The sequence below is a fragment of the Amblyomma americanum genome, chromosome 8, assembly GCF_052857255.1.
Source record: "Amblyomma americanum isolate KBUSLIRL-KWMA chromosome 8, ASM5285725v1, whole genome shotgun sequence".
NCBI classification, from domain to species: Eukaryota; Metazoa; Arthropoda; class Arachnida; order Ixodida; family Ixodidae; genus Amblyomma; species Amblyomma americanum.
In genome coordinates this window covers 393,980-407,811 of record NC_135504.1, presented here as the reverse complement: position 1 = coordinate 407,811, position 13,832 = coordinate 393,980, and the positions used below count along the sequence as shown (strand labels likewise).

At 47.3% G+C, this 13,832-nt stretch overlaps 1 protein-coding gene across 1 annotated transcript in view; it reads left to right on the top strand.

Moving 5' to 3' along the window:
* Window positions 1-13,832, top strand: part of LOC144100745 (small G protein signaling modulator 3 homolog) — a 66,395-nt gene that overhangs the window by 6,471 nt on the left and 46,092 nt on the right. Inside the window, exons 2-6 of the mRNA XM_077633574.1 lie at window positions 2,135-2,307; window positions 6,010-6,076; window positions 8,184-8,317; window positions 8,867-9,064; window positions 12,484-12,618. Coding sequence (XP_077489700.1) covers window positions 2,135-2,307; window positions 6,010-6,076; window positions 8,184-8,317; window positions 8,867-9,064; window positions 12,484-12,618 — 707 coding nt within the window. The remainder of the gene's footprint in view (window positions 1-2,134; window positions 2,308-6,009; window positions 6,077-8,183; window positions 8,318-8,866; window positions 9,065-12,483; window positions 12,619-13,832) is intronic.

The window sequence follows — 13,832 nt, the reverse complement described above, 5'->3', positions numbered from 1 at the left end:
ACAAAGATTGCTGCTGCCATTGCGTCTGCATGCTCCCTTGCTATGAATTTTACAGTAGGGTTAGGCCTGTCATCGGCAACTTGGCCTGCAGTTTGACATCGAGTTTCAGGCAGTGCTAGGTGTTTGCAGCGTTGGCGGCCGGTGTTCTCCTCAGAGAAAAGCCTGCCCTCACTCATTGTCTTCCCACGACCACCTTCACTGCCTTGCTTCTGCAATTCTGATATTATGGCGTCTTGCCTCATGCCGAAGCCTAGAGGGATGGGTGCAGTATCTGAATCCCCTAGTTCCCTATCTGCTGCGAAACTCGTTGCAACGGTCCCTGTTAGCCCCCAATCTGCTGCAGAAACTTTTGCGGCTTCTGAATCTGCCTGAAGCTCTACCGGGGCCTCAGGTTTGTCTCAAAAAGGTTCGTGGGGAATTTCGAACTGCTTTTTCGAAATCTGAGCTCCTATTTCATCATCAACAAGGTGTTTCCTGTCATCGCCACCTGAAGGGGATTGCAACTGGCACAGTCTGAAGAGAGGAAACTCAACTGGACGCATCTATCCATCTTTTTTTATAGATGACAGCTTTGTTTTCAAATGAATGCTGGTTGCAAGCCCAGTGCTTGTCTTTTACCATGAGTGTGGCTGAGCGCCCAGACGTTGATTGCACTCACTGCCACATTGCTCTTCTTGGTTGCTCGAAAAAAGTCTGTTCATAGTTTCGGTATAATTATGCCCATGTGGTATTTACCTATGAGCGGAAAACAACTTATAATTGGATTTCCTCTGTCGTGCTGTTCCAGTTTGGTTTCCACTGCTTTGACATCAGTGTTTAGTATGGGTCCATGAGGCATGAGAAAGCTTGTTCTAAATCACTGCAAAGCTATGACGTTACAGCCATTGTTTGGAGGTAGAAGTTGAAACCAGAACATACAATCACAAATTATTTAGCAGTCATAGCCAAATACCACGTGGTGACCTGATGTATCACGCAGTATTACGAAAAAAACATAACCAAAAGTTTGGTGCCTACATACTCCTTTAAATTGTTGTCCCTCCTAAGCCTCCACTTCCAGTAGGAGTGGTGTGCTGTGTGGTTCAGAGTGCCATAGTTGGCAAAGGGGAAATGTAAGGTCAGTAATCAGCCAGCAGTGCACGGTTCACCTCATGCTAAAGTTTTCGGATTTTATTGACGAGCATGCCACGATTGCACAGAAAGAATGTTTGTCCTCTCATATGTTTCATTGCGCAGTTTCTGTGCAGACCTCATATATCATGTCATGTCTCAGCACTGGTCTCAGGGTCTCAATTGTGCCACATTTGACTTTGTGCCACATTGTGCCACATTGTGCCAATTTGTGCCACATTGTGAACCACACTTTGATGTTATACTTAGTTTTTTCTACTGTGCTTCCTTTGTTTACAATTTCGTACTGTTATTTATGTCAACTTGTACTATTTTAACTATTTTTAGCTCATTTTGGCGAATATAGTGCATTACATACTGTATTATGTTGCGTATGGTGTACATTGCTTTATATTCACATTATTTTTTTTTTCTCAACTTCACTGTTCTGCCATGTAACGGTCTCCTGGGCCTCGTCAAGCTGCTCACCCAGCTTTTAACCCAGGAGACCATTCCAGTTCTTTCTGGGAAAAATAAAGAATGATTGATTGATAAAAGACAGTTATGGACAGAAATCAGCTTATTTTAAAGAATACAATGTAGCACTCATCCTTGAAGAATAAAATTTGCACTGACTGTCGCAGCTACCATAAAATGTGAGAGTGTCCATCTTAAATACGATTTTTGCATTAATTTCACATCCTTGGCTTGAAATGGTTCTGCAGGCAATTGTTAATTTTGCGCATCTTTGGCACTTTATCTTAGTGCCCACATATCTGCACATTGTGCCTTCTTTTATGTGGGGACTATATTTAGGGCACTGTATGCTCTATCTTACTGGTACTCACCTGTGGGGCAGAAATGTGGAATAGAGCTGAAATGGAAAATGGTGTGTGTGACGTTAAATAGAGCAGAGTGGGTCAACCCTGGCATCAAGAAGAAGAAATGAGGATGTGCAGGGTCCCAGTGACAGAGAGCACTCCAATAGGGACAGGGGCACGTGTGCATAATTGTGACCATGCAGTGGAGACACTGTCTGAGGACGAGGACGATGTGCACTGTGGTGGGAGCGACTGCGGAGCCGGTGACTCGGTGAGCGCCAACCTGGCCCAGGGCTACAGCCCCGCACCTGGCGGGCCTTTTTCGGCACTCACTCCATCCATGTGGCCACAGGACCTCCTCGCTTCCCTGGCTCAGGTGGGATGAGCCGTTGGCAAAACCAGCAGGGCTTTGCAATCCAGAGAAATTAATTTAGGTGCAATTTAAAAGCTTCTGTGGGGAAACAAAAGGAAAAAGCTTTTTAGTCACTATAGACACGGAATTTTTGATTGCGTGTTTTCTTATTTCCTATAATGCCGTTTGCATAAACTCGACGGAGTGTAGGTCGATAAAGGGCGACTTCTGAGAGGGATGTGTTGGCTCAAGTGCAGCGCTGTGTGCCCCACCTGGGGACTGAGGTATTCAGAAGCCCTATGAGGGTGAAATAAAGGCCAGTTCGTTTGGGCTCGACATTCTCCTTGGTATTTCATGGCTTTGCCCAGTCATCCGCACTTGTATCAACTGGTGATGAGGGTGAAAGAAGTTTTCGTTCCCCTAGCACTCGACCGACCGTCTGTACACATGCAATACTTGGGTAATTTCGAGCCATTCGAGGGAGGAGGAGACGATTGGCCCTGCTATGTGGACCGGTTCAAAGCATTTTTCTTGGCTAATGATATCGCCGAAGCCAAGCAAAAATACGTTTTCATCAGCTGCTGCAGGCAGAAAATGTGTGCGCTGCTGTGCAGTTTGGTCAAGCCCAATACACCCAATGACAAGATGCTGGACGAATTTCTTTCAGTTGCTAGTGTTGGGTTGCGCTATCCCCCCTGCATTCTTTTTTGCCGCTAGGGCGCCTTGCCTGACGTCCTCAAAGGTGAGGTCAGCTTTTTCCAACAGTCTTGTCTGGACGTCCACGTTGTTTATGCCACACACGATATGGTTGCGAAGCATGTTTTCGATTTCAGCACTGCAATGAAATTACTCCGACGTTGGCAGTGAACGTCCATGCACATCAAACACCAGTCCAAGACTACGCTGAAGTGTTTGAAGAAGGCCTGGGTATGTTCAAGGATGCTAAAGCTTCACTCCATGTTCCTTCAGCCACGCCCACTGCTGTATGCCTTGGCAGATGGAGTCGCACAAGAAATTCAAAGAAGAGATTCCATCTTTATTCCAGTCAAGACAGCAAAGTGGGCTGCACCTGTTGCTCCTGTGAGCAAAAAGATGGGAACATCAGAATCTGTGGAGACCTTGGTGTCACCATAAAAACCCAGTAGCAACAGTGGAGCGGTACCCTATTCCAAGGATTGAGGATCTGTGGACCATGCTTGCAGGAGGTGAGACATTCACGAGATTGACTTGTGAGATGCGTATCAGCAAGTTTACCTTGATGAGGCCTCTAGACAGTATGTCACGGTTTTGACGCATATGGGGTTATTTCAGTACATCAGCTTGCCTTTTGGGTTCTCATCAGCTCCTGGAATATTTCAACGTGAGATGGAGAACAGGGGAGTGTCACATGTAGCAGTCTACTTTGATGACATTTTTGTTACCAGTGCAAACGATGCTGAGCACTTGCACAACCTCCGTGCTCTGCTTTTCGAGTTGAAAGTGCCAGCTCTTCGTGACACAAGTTGAGTACCGCATCATCAGCAAAAAAGGCTGAACGTCGTCAAGGTAGCTGCCATTCTGCTTGTGCCACCAGATGTCAGGGAAGTTTCTTGGGACTAGGCGTAATTCTTTCTCAGTCTTGCATCTGTGCGGTGGGAAGATGTGGCAGTGTGTACAAGATGCAGTCACTGCATGCAAGCACTTCAGCTCCAGTTCTCGTGCATTTCCACCCTGACAGGCCTCAGCTTCGGCTTGATGGCATAGGTGCAGTTCTGGCGCACAAAGTTGCTGATGGCCGATGACGTCTCATTGCTTCTGCCTCGAGGAGCTTGTCAAAAGCAGAACAAAACTGCAGTAAGCTTGACAAGCAGGCACTGGCTTTGGTGTGGGTCGGTTCCACCAGTACTTGTGGGGCTTTGAGGTGCACACTGAGTACAAGCCACTTCTTGGACTATTGGGTGCCAACAATCCTCTTCTAGCGTAAGCTTTGCCTCGAGTGGTCAGGTGGGCTCTGAAGCTCTCTGCTCACAAGTACAGACTTGGTATACAAGCCTGGCACAGAGCTTGCTCATCACGCCGATGCCCTTAGTAGACTGCCTCACCCTGCCGAGATCTTCTTGAGGCACATCCGCGACTGTTGGGGCACGAGCCACAAGGAACGACCCAGTTGCGGTTCATATTGTCCTTTCTGTTTTGAAAGGCCTCCCAGCGGGACCAGAGTGGAACAATACCAGAAGCACAGAACCATGAGGGTTGGGCATTGAGACTTGTGGTGAATTCACATTCATTGCAGGCCACATGCCAGCCACCCTGGTATTGAGAAGAGCCATGTCTGGTGGCCATTGCGAAAAGACATGTGCTATGTGCCAGGCTCAATGTGGAGCTGCACGACCTGTCCAGTAGACACCCTGGGAGACCATTTTTAGGATATGCATTTTTGGTTAGCGTTGATACCTTGTCGAAGTGGATAGAAATCATCCCTGTGTCTTCGACAGCTGCCATTTGTGCCCACTCAGCATGGCCTCCCTGACGTGGTTCTGCTTTTACCAGTGGCTTAATGCTGGTATCACACTGCCTTGAATGGTGCAGCAGAGCTGAGACCGTAAAAACAAACTGAACAAGTCTTTGAACACAGATCTCCAGGGTCTTATTGCACCACATGGAGTGACTGGTCAGTCAAGACTCCGTTGGATGCCCTGCTGCCAAGTCTGCAGACAGACGCTTGAGGCAGGAGATGTATGCCAACAGAGGGTCCCGGCAGGCGAACCACAGCCAGAAGATGTTTAACTTCATTAGAGGTCCATGCCAGTCTTGTGGACGTCACTTGCTCATCAGCTAATAACGTCCGTTTGGAAGAGGTGGCCAAGGAGCTGAAACGGACATCTTTCACCCTGCTAGTGCTGCAGCTCCACCGCAGCTGAAGCAGCAACCCTTCACGCACCAGCTGTTCCGGACATGAGGCGAAGCACAAGGCCAGTTATCGAGCACTATCCTCATGGTCCTTATTCTAAGCGGGGAAGAGTGTCTGTTAGCTGAGGTAGTGGTGCTCAGTTGATTTTGGGTTGGTGGCTTGGTTACGCGGCATGTTCCTTGGTGTTTCAGTGTAGGCTTTGCCCGGCCATCCTCACTCGTATCAGGAGCACTTTTTTTCACTTTTCCTCAAAAATTGGACTCGACTCGACTTCTGTTGGGTTCATGTAAACATAGCATATGATGTGCAATACCACATAGTAAACATAAATGGGCCATGTAATTCATCTGTGCCAAATAAATAATTTGTCATGGTTTTTTAGCTAACCTCAAGTCACATGGGTGCAAAGGACTGCTGCTTTGTTGTTTTAATACACTTTTACATCAGTCAGTCCCAGGTGGGACCTCAAGTCCAGTTATATGCTCTTGAAACTAAGAAGGAATTCACTTATAAATTTTGTGTTTTCCAGGTACAGGTGAATTACAACTTATGTTTACTAATGCCTTACACATCATCACAAAAAACAAACAAGCATACAACCAAGAATTGGTGTCGGAAGTAGATTTCAAGCACCTGCCACTCAGTCACTGCTATGATTTGGCAGCTGCTCGATGGCCTAACGGGTTTTTTGTCCACTAACCTTGAATGTAGTAAATCTTGAGTTCTTAACCAGTGCACACGAGGTGAGATTAGGGAGTCAAAGATCTGGAAACAAAAAAGCAGCATGGGTGTCCTACCTTGTCTTGGGGTAACTATTGGACATGTCTTTCTTCCAGCCTGAGGACACTGGCTGCCACCATGACTGCCGCTTTGACGAGTTTGGCTTCAGGATCGAGGACGAAGGTGAATACTGGGCTTTGTGTATTTCAAGAGGTTCCGAATCAGATGTGAATGCAACAAAAGGAGGAGGTGTAGTTCACTATCGCTTTCAGAGCGTGGCTATTGCACTTGAGGAGTGATAACACCACAAGTATCTCTTCTCGACCAACTAGAATCTTGTCATTTTGTTCCAGCTCTCCCATTTGTGTGGCATCTTTTAAAAGTTACCTTGGCTGGAACCAATATGTTTCTCCATATGATGCATCTGTTACATAGGTGCCTTCTGGTAATGTGCTTTTCATGCAGGGTGTTTCATGCAGCTTGAGCCAAGGCTTTAAAAGAAAGTAGTATGCCGCATTTGAATGACACTATTTTCCGTTTCATACATCAGGTGCAACGCTGTCACAGCTAGTGCTTGTGCTTGCGCTGCCTGCATCCGTGACCAAAAAGTAGTGTGTTCCTTGTGGTGAGCGAAGCACAGTAAATGCTTTGCCTGCAAGCTTGCTACATGACATATTTGACATGAGCTTGATTAAGTGCACTCTTATTGCTGATGACATGCCGTCGCTTTCTCGTGCCTTAGACCACTCGGCCAGAGAACAGGCGCGAAGGGACACGTTTCCCTTTATTTTCCTGTGTGGACTAATTCCGTACCTTTCACAGCGTTGCACCTGATGTATGAAATCGAGTATAATGACATATTGTGTGCTGTCATATGCTGCACTTGAGATTACTTTTTAAATTTGGCCTGTGTAGTTTATTACCTAAGATTAATTGTCCAAACTTGATAATATTAATTTTATGCTAAGCACCTTTCGTTACATTGTAGATGGGTACAGAAGCAGCTGATCCAGTTTTCTGTAGTAACGTACCTTTTGCATGGTCAGTTTTCCCGGCATTTAAAGAAAAGCCCATGAAATATGAAAAAAACCATGTGTGTGGCACTCTTGCACTTGTGCATTTTAGCGCTTTCAACCACGTTTTGAATGAGCGACGCATGTATGCTGACTGTGCCAAAGTGAGCGGCTACAATACCTAGCTTAAATTCAGCTAGGTCATGCTTACTGTTCCCCAAAAACTGCAGTTATGTAGGCATGTGCTGTAAATAGTGGTTTCTAGTTCGAAGTGAATTCAAGGCGAATGGCAATTTTCTAGGAATAATTTCGAAGCGAATATGTTGAGTGCTTCTGGAACTCAAAAGAGGTTGAAGACACAATAGGCATTTTCAGAGTCATGCATCTTTTTGACACACATGGCCATTACATGAAAAAGAGAGACAGAATGCATTAAACCTTTGTCGCACTCACTGAAGCTGTGTCGACTTCCTGTAATAGCCAGACCTATGTGTGGTGCCAACGTATCTGAGATGTAAGACGACTATGAGTGGGGGGGCCCTCCACCTGCTGTTCTTCATTGCAACTAGGTCGTTGCACAGCGGTTGTTTTTAAGCGGCAACTCCATGACACTGCCATGCACTGCACGCCCAGCACCTCCCCACATCAGTGCTAGCTCCCCTTCATGCTGTGGCAGCTGCAGTGAGCTCAGACTTGTTTCGTGGTAGTCAAGAAGATTAGAGAGATGTAGCATAGCGGGGAGCCACTGAACATACGCAGACCCAGGCCAACTGTTTGCATGCCTGCCAATCAGTGCATGCACACTGCAGGGAGTGCAGCCGCAAACACCTGGCAAGCACAGATGTGAGCTTCTGCCTGCTCGCATCTGTTGCTGCGAGCATGCACAGATGACGGTGCCATCCCGGAGGACTGAAATTGCGCGAAGCAAGAGTTACAAAAACATTATTCGCTCAAGTCAAATACTTTGAGATTTCGATACCAAACGTTCGGACCAAATCGACTGTATTGAGTACTTTACTATTCGACCGAATATTCCAAATTATCTAATATTCCCACATGCCTACCAATGTGTAAAAGAGTACCAGGCCTTGTGGTTTATTGTGCATGGTGCATGCGTAATGTTTTTCATGGCATTCACAACACAGACTAGTAATTTCCCTAAATGTAAAAGTTAGAAGTTTCATGAGCCTCTCTAGACAAGAGCACTTGTCCACTGCAAGATCTGTTTTTTCCGGTAAGTGAGTCAAGATGCACAAAGTTAGGCTGTGCTACTGCAGATGGGCCTGAACAGACGAGCCGTGATGTGGACAGTGAGGAGCCATTCCAGGAGAACCCCCAGCACAGGCTCCAGTGGATAGCTTACCTGGAATTCACGCACAACAATGAGGTCGGGGACCTCACCTGGGACAAGGTGTGCAACTGTTTGTCTCTCTCTCTGCAAGGCAGCTTTGCTGTTTTGGACTGTGTTCACATTGCGGGCTTTCCCGCCACTGTTTTGGCTAATAGTCATGCCTCGAGGGGTGGCTTCACACTAATATGTGCATGTAACACTTATTACAAGCTCAGTTAGTTTGGAGGTTACCATAGGTTGGCTTTACTTGGAACTCATTTTGCTAATAGATTTTTTTGGTTTGGTGAGTGTGCCACCAAGCAGTGGTTTAAAAAGCTTTATATGTAGTTAGACATCTGACAGATTATTGGGAAGGCCTCTATGCTCTGGAGTAGCCCTGATTTGATTCTTCATTTGAATGAGTACAAAGCTTTCCTTTGCACCCATTTCAAATACATTGCAGATTTCTGGTTTGTGAAATTAGATACAGTTCTGCTTGAGCTGATTTGGCCAAAGGTTGAGATGTGCATAATTTTCCCTCAGTTACTGAATTTTCTGCTTATAGCCGTGTACACAACAGAGGCGAAAAGAGCCTGTCTGAGTGGTATTTTCGTGCAACGGACATGCCAGGTGGAGCCACACCTGCCACACACGCCCAAGCTACGAGGACTGTTGCGCGAAGGGGGCATCCCGCATTCTTTGCGGCCCCAGCTATGGATGCACCTGTCGGGGGCGGCCCGCAAGAAGTGCCAAGCCGGTCTCACCTACCGGGACGTGGTGCGGGCCAGTGCCAACGACCACCTGCTCACCGCCAAGCAGATCGAAAAGGTGTGTGTGCACTTCCATTACTACTCTCGAGAATTTCATCCGGCATACCTGTCTGTGCTCAGCGGTTTAGGTTTCAAGACTTGAAAGCTAAGTGAGGAACTGAAAAAATTAGTTTGTCTGGACCTTCAATGGCTCATGTGAAACTTCATGCTTGCTCTATGAGGTATCTAATCAACTCTTTGTAGAAATAAACTTTTTTATCACTTCACTGTAGCAGTTTTAATGTTCTAGCTGCTTGGAAAAAAACTGCCGAGATCTACCTTCAGAGAATGGCTTTCTCGCAGCCTATGTCACGTCATGGTTCAGTTTCTTGTCTGTATTAGTTTTTCAGTTGTAGAAATATGGAGAACCAGCCTTGCTCTCCCTCCCACCCTGTACTCCCACTCCCTGGATGCAGCATTCTCGCTTGCTAACTGCAGATGAGTTCGTGCTCGAGGGAACAAAAGGAGGGGACGACAAAGTGTGAACAGTCATATGCTATTTATTACACTTGCAATTAATACATAGAGCGGACCAGCTAGTTACAAAACATCAACGAGGCATTCCTCAGAAATAGAATGCTACGTAAGAAGGGCTGGACCAGAAGTCCAGCGGCAATGCACGATGGATCTCCTCCGTGTGCCGGCCGCGGAAAGTGACGAGAGCGTGCGGCTGCAACCGCTCGTGACGCTGGCCAGATCCCGAAGAGACCCTCTCCGGTTCTGCAGAATTCCCCGTAACCTACGAGCTTTAACACCTCTTTTTGGGCTAGTTGGTGCATACTTGATTTAGAGACAACCTAGCGCAAAAACATGCAACCACAAAGACAGAACAGACGAGACACAAGCGCTAACTCACAACTGGCTTTTTATTGAAGCAGGATGCAGTTTATATACGGTGAAGCTTCAAGGGGAGAGAAGGGTGGCAAGGAGGAGAAGGTGAACAACGGGAACATCGCTTCGCAAAAAACAGGCAGGCAGCCAAAAAAATCATACAAGAAAAAGAAAAAGTTACATGATAACTGAATCTAAAAATTTATACTCTGAATCAAAAAGAGATAAAGAAGGGGTACTGATGCACCTACTGCCGTATTTCTTGATGTAGAAAGCCTCCAGACTAACACGCGCTGTCTTATCTGTGCTCTCGCCAAGAATCTTCGTCTCATTCGAAATCGCCTCGCACCCGTCGCAGCTCATTACGTGCGCAACCAAATGTGCGTACTTGTCTTTTAAGTCTGACAAATTTCGGACATGGTCCCCCAAGCGCTCATTGATGCAGCGGCCAGTTTGACCAACATAAAACTTCCCACATGTTAAGGGGATAGCGTAGACCACTCCTACGGAACACTTGATAATCGGAGTGTCGTGCTTTATCTGGCAACCCCGCTTCCTAGCACTGGCGATTCGGGGGCACAACTTTCCCAGCTTGTTGGAAGCCGAAAAAACGACACTCACGCCATACCTGTTTGCCACTTTCCTCAAGTTGTGCGAGGTCTTGTGTAAATAAGGCACAACTAGCGGCTTTTGTGAAAGCAAACGGCGACGTGTCTTTCCAGAATTCTTCAGGACTGTCGGTTGATAATTTTATCGCTCTTTTGCAGTTTTACCTAAGTGCTACTTTTATACATTTTGACAACCTGCCTTTTTTGCAGCGCAACGGTGTGTGCATAGGGTCCTGCGTGGCCCCTATCCTTTGCGATATATTTTTAGCAAAGGTTGATCAATCTTTAGATAAACTTTTTTATACGGGAGGGGTGGTTTTAAAGGTTTTTAGATATGTTGATGATTTTTTAGTGCTTTTAAAAAAGACGCCCTTCACCTACCCCTCTACAGTAGGTGAAGTGTTAGATGCTTTTGACAAACATGGACTTGGGCTAACTTTTACGCATGAACTACCCGACACTAATGTTTTACAGTTTTTAGATTTGAAACTAACATTCCTTGAAAGACACGTTTGCTGGGGCTATTACCCGCGTGCAAAAAAAGACCTTTTGCCTTATGACTCTAGGCATTCCAAGATTGTTAAAAGGGCTATAGCGTCGCATTGCCTGGAGTCTTCTCTCAAGAAATCGTGCCCGCATCAGTTGCAAGACAGCTTTCACAATCAGATCGGCCGACTTTCGGCGGCTGGGTTCCCCTGCTCTGTGTTGGTTGCTGTTTGCGAGACCCACCTCCAAAAACACAGAACCCGAAGAAAGTCCGGAGAAGATCGTGCCAGGACACAAAAGCCGCTAGTAGTGCCTTATTTACACAAGACCTCGCACAACTTGAGGAAAGTGGCCAACAGGTATGGCGTGAGTGTCGTTTTTTCGGCTCCCAACAAGCTGGGAAAGTTGTGCCCCCGAATCGCCAGTGCTAGGAAGCGGGGTTGCCAGATAAAGCACGACACTCCGATTATTAAGTGTTCCGTAGGAGTGGTCTACGCTATCCCCTTAACATGTGGGAAGTTTTATGTTGGTCAAACTGGCCGCTGCATCAATGAGCGCTTGGGGGACCATGCCCGAAATTTGTCAGACTTAAAAGACAAGTACGCACATTGGGTTGCGCACGTAATGAGCTGCGACGGGTGCGAGGCGATTTTGAATGAGACGAAGATTCTTGGCGAGAGCACAGATAAGACGGCGCATGTTAGTCTGGAGGCTTTCGACATCAAGAAATATGGCAGTAGGTGCATCAGTACCCCTTCTTTATCTCTTTTTGATTCAGAGTATCAATGTTTAGATTCAGTTATCATGTAACTTTTTCTTTTTCTTGTATGATTTTTTTGGCTGCCTGCCTGTTTTTTGCGAAGCGATGTTCCCGTTGTTCACCTTCTCCTCCTTGCCACCCTTCTCTCCCCTTGAAGCTTCACCGTATATAAACTGCATCCTGCTTAAATAAAAAGCCATTTGTGAGTTAGCGCTTGTGTCTCGTCTGTTCTGTCTTTGTGGTTGCATGTTTTTGCGCTAGGTTTTCTCTAAACCTACGAGCTCGCGCTCCCGTTGCTGTTCCCACTTCCCCCATGAGGGAGACTTCCCTCCTCGCCCAGCCGGTGCTGTCCTGACGCAAGATGGCGAAGATGGGCCGCGTCGAAACGGAAACAGGTTTTCCACACAGTACATGAGTCAGGAAACTAATGGCGTAGCTCGCTCACACTGGACTGTTGAGACTTTTCCTCTGAAACGTTTTTGTTTCAGTTGCTTTACTTGATGTTCTACTCAGGAGTAGCTGGAGTGCAAATTGGTAGCAAATCAAACGGGCAATCTCTGCAGTTACTGTGCAGCATTAATTATTTTTGAATTTGTCAATGTTGATCAGAGAAAGACTGTTTTTTAGCAATACTAGTAGTTTACTGCGAGGACTTATTCTGCCGTGCCCTGCAGCCTGGTAGCTGTCTTTCCCCAAAGATGGACTTGCACAGTTCGCAGTTCTTCAAGTGCATCAAACACTGTTGCAATGCAGGACCTGCTGCGTACCATGCCCAGCAATGCGTGCTTCTCCCATGCCACCAGCACAGGCATCCCACGACTGCGGCGAGTTCTCCGGGGTCTTGCCTGGCTCTACCCAGATATTGGATACTGCCAGGGAACCAGCATGGTGGGTCACATCTTGTGCTGCATGTACGGACACACATTGTGGCCCAGTCAAACAGCCAAACAAAACATTATGTTGGATGTAACAATGGGCAACCGTGGCACCATCAGCTTTACCATCCGTTCTATGTGTGGTATTGTATTCTGTAGTTATGTTTGTATAAACTAGGTGGCGCTAGGCATGCGCCCTATCTGGTCAGCTGACTCGCACATCTGTATATATATTCATCATTGAACTGGAATAAAAGGGGGGAGTTGGTCGAAGTATGTACGTGGCGGGTGCTTGACGTGGTGGTGCTCCGGCTGCTCCGGGCAGTCGGACCGGGCAGTTCCCCAACTGTACGGGATACAACAGTTGGCGACGAGTGGTGAAGTAACCGAACGCGGAAGCAATGAGCCTGCATCAACCGCCCGAGTTCCTGCCGACGCCCGGGAAGCCCGCCATTCCTTGGACGCAGTGGCACCGCCTTTTCAAGAACTATCTCCTGGCGTCCGGGAGCGACGCTCACCCACCTGCGCGCCGTAAAGCTTTGCTGCTACACTGTTTGGGTGTGGAAGGCCAACGCTTGTACTACGCGTTGCCGGAGGAGAAATCGTCGACGCCGCCTACAGAAGGAAAGGAAGGAAGCGGTACGAGCGACGAGTACGATGCAGCGGTGGCTACGTTGGACGCTTACTTCACTTCTAAAACGAACGTCGTCGTGGAGCGGCATCGGTTCGGACAACGCACCCAACTGCCCGGGGAGACTGCAACAGCGTTCGTCACGGCGTTGCGTGAGCTGGCATTAAGTTGCGACTTCGGTAAGCAGGCTGACGATTTTATTCGTGACCAACTTGTAGCGAAAACGTGCAACCCTGTTCTTCGGGAACGCTTACTGCTTGAAGGCACTTCGCTCACTCTTGAACGCGCACTGGCTATTGCAAACAGTATCGAAGAAGCCACGAAATACTCACTTGAGCTGCAGTCATCGGCTGCGAGCGTTCAAAAGGTCGAAAAACATCGGATGCCATGCCGCTCAGAAACGCAGTTACCGCGTTCGCAGCAGCCGAAGTCCTGTTTCCGTTGCGGGTCTTCAGGGCATCTTGCAGATTCCAAGACATGCAAGGCGCGGGGTAAAACTTGCAGCAAATGTGGCAAACGAGGACATTTTCAGCGTGTCTGTAGAAGCGGCATGCCTGACGAAAGGGCCCTTGCTGTCCGAGAAGTCGACACCTGCA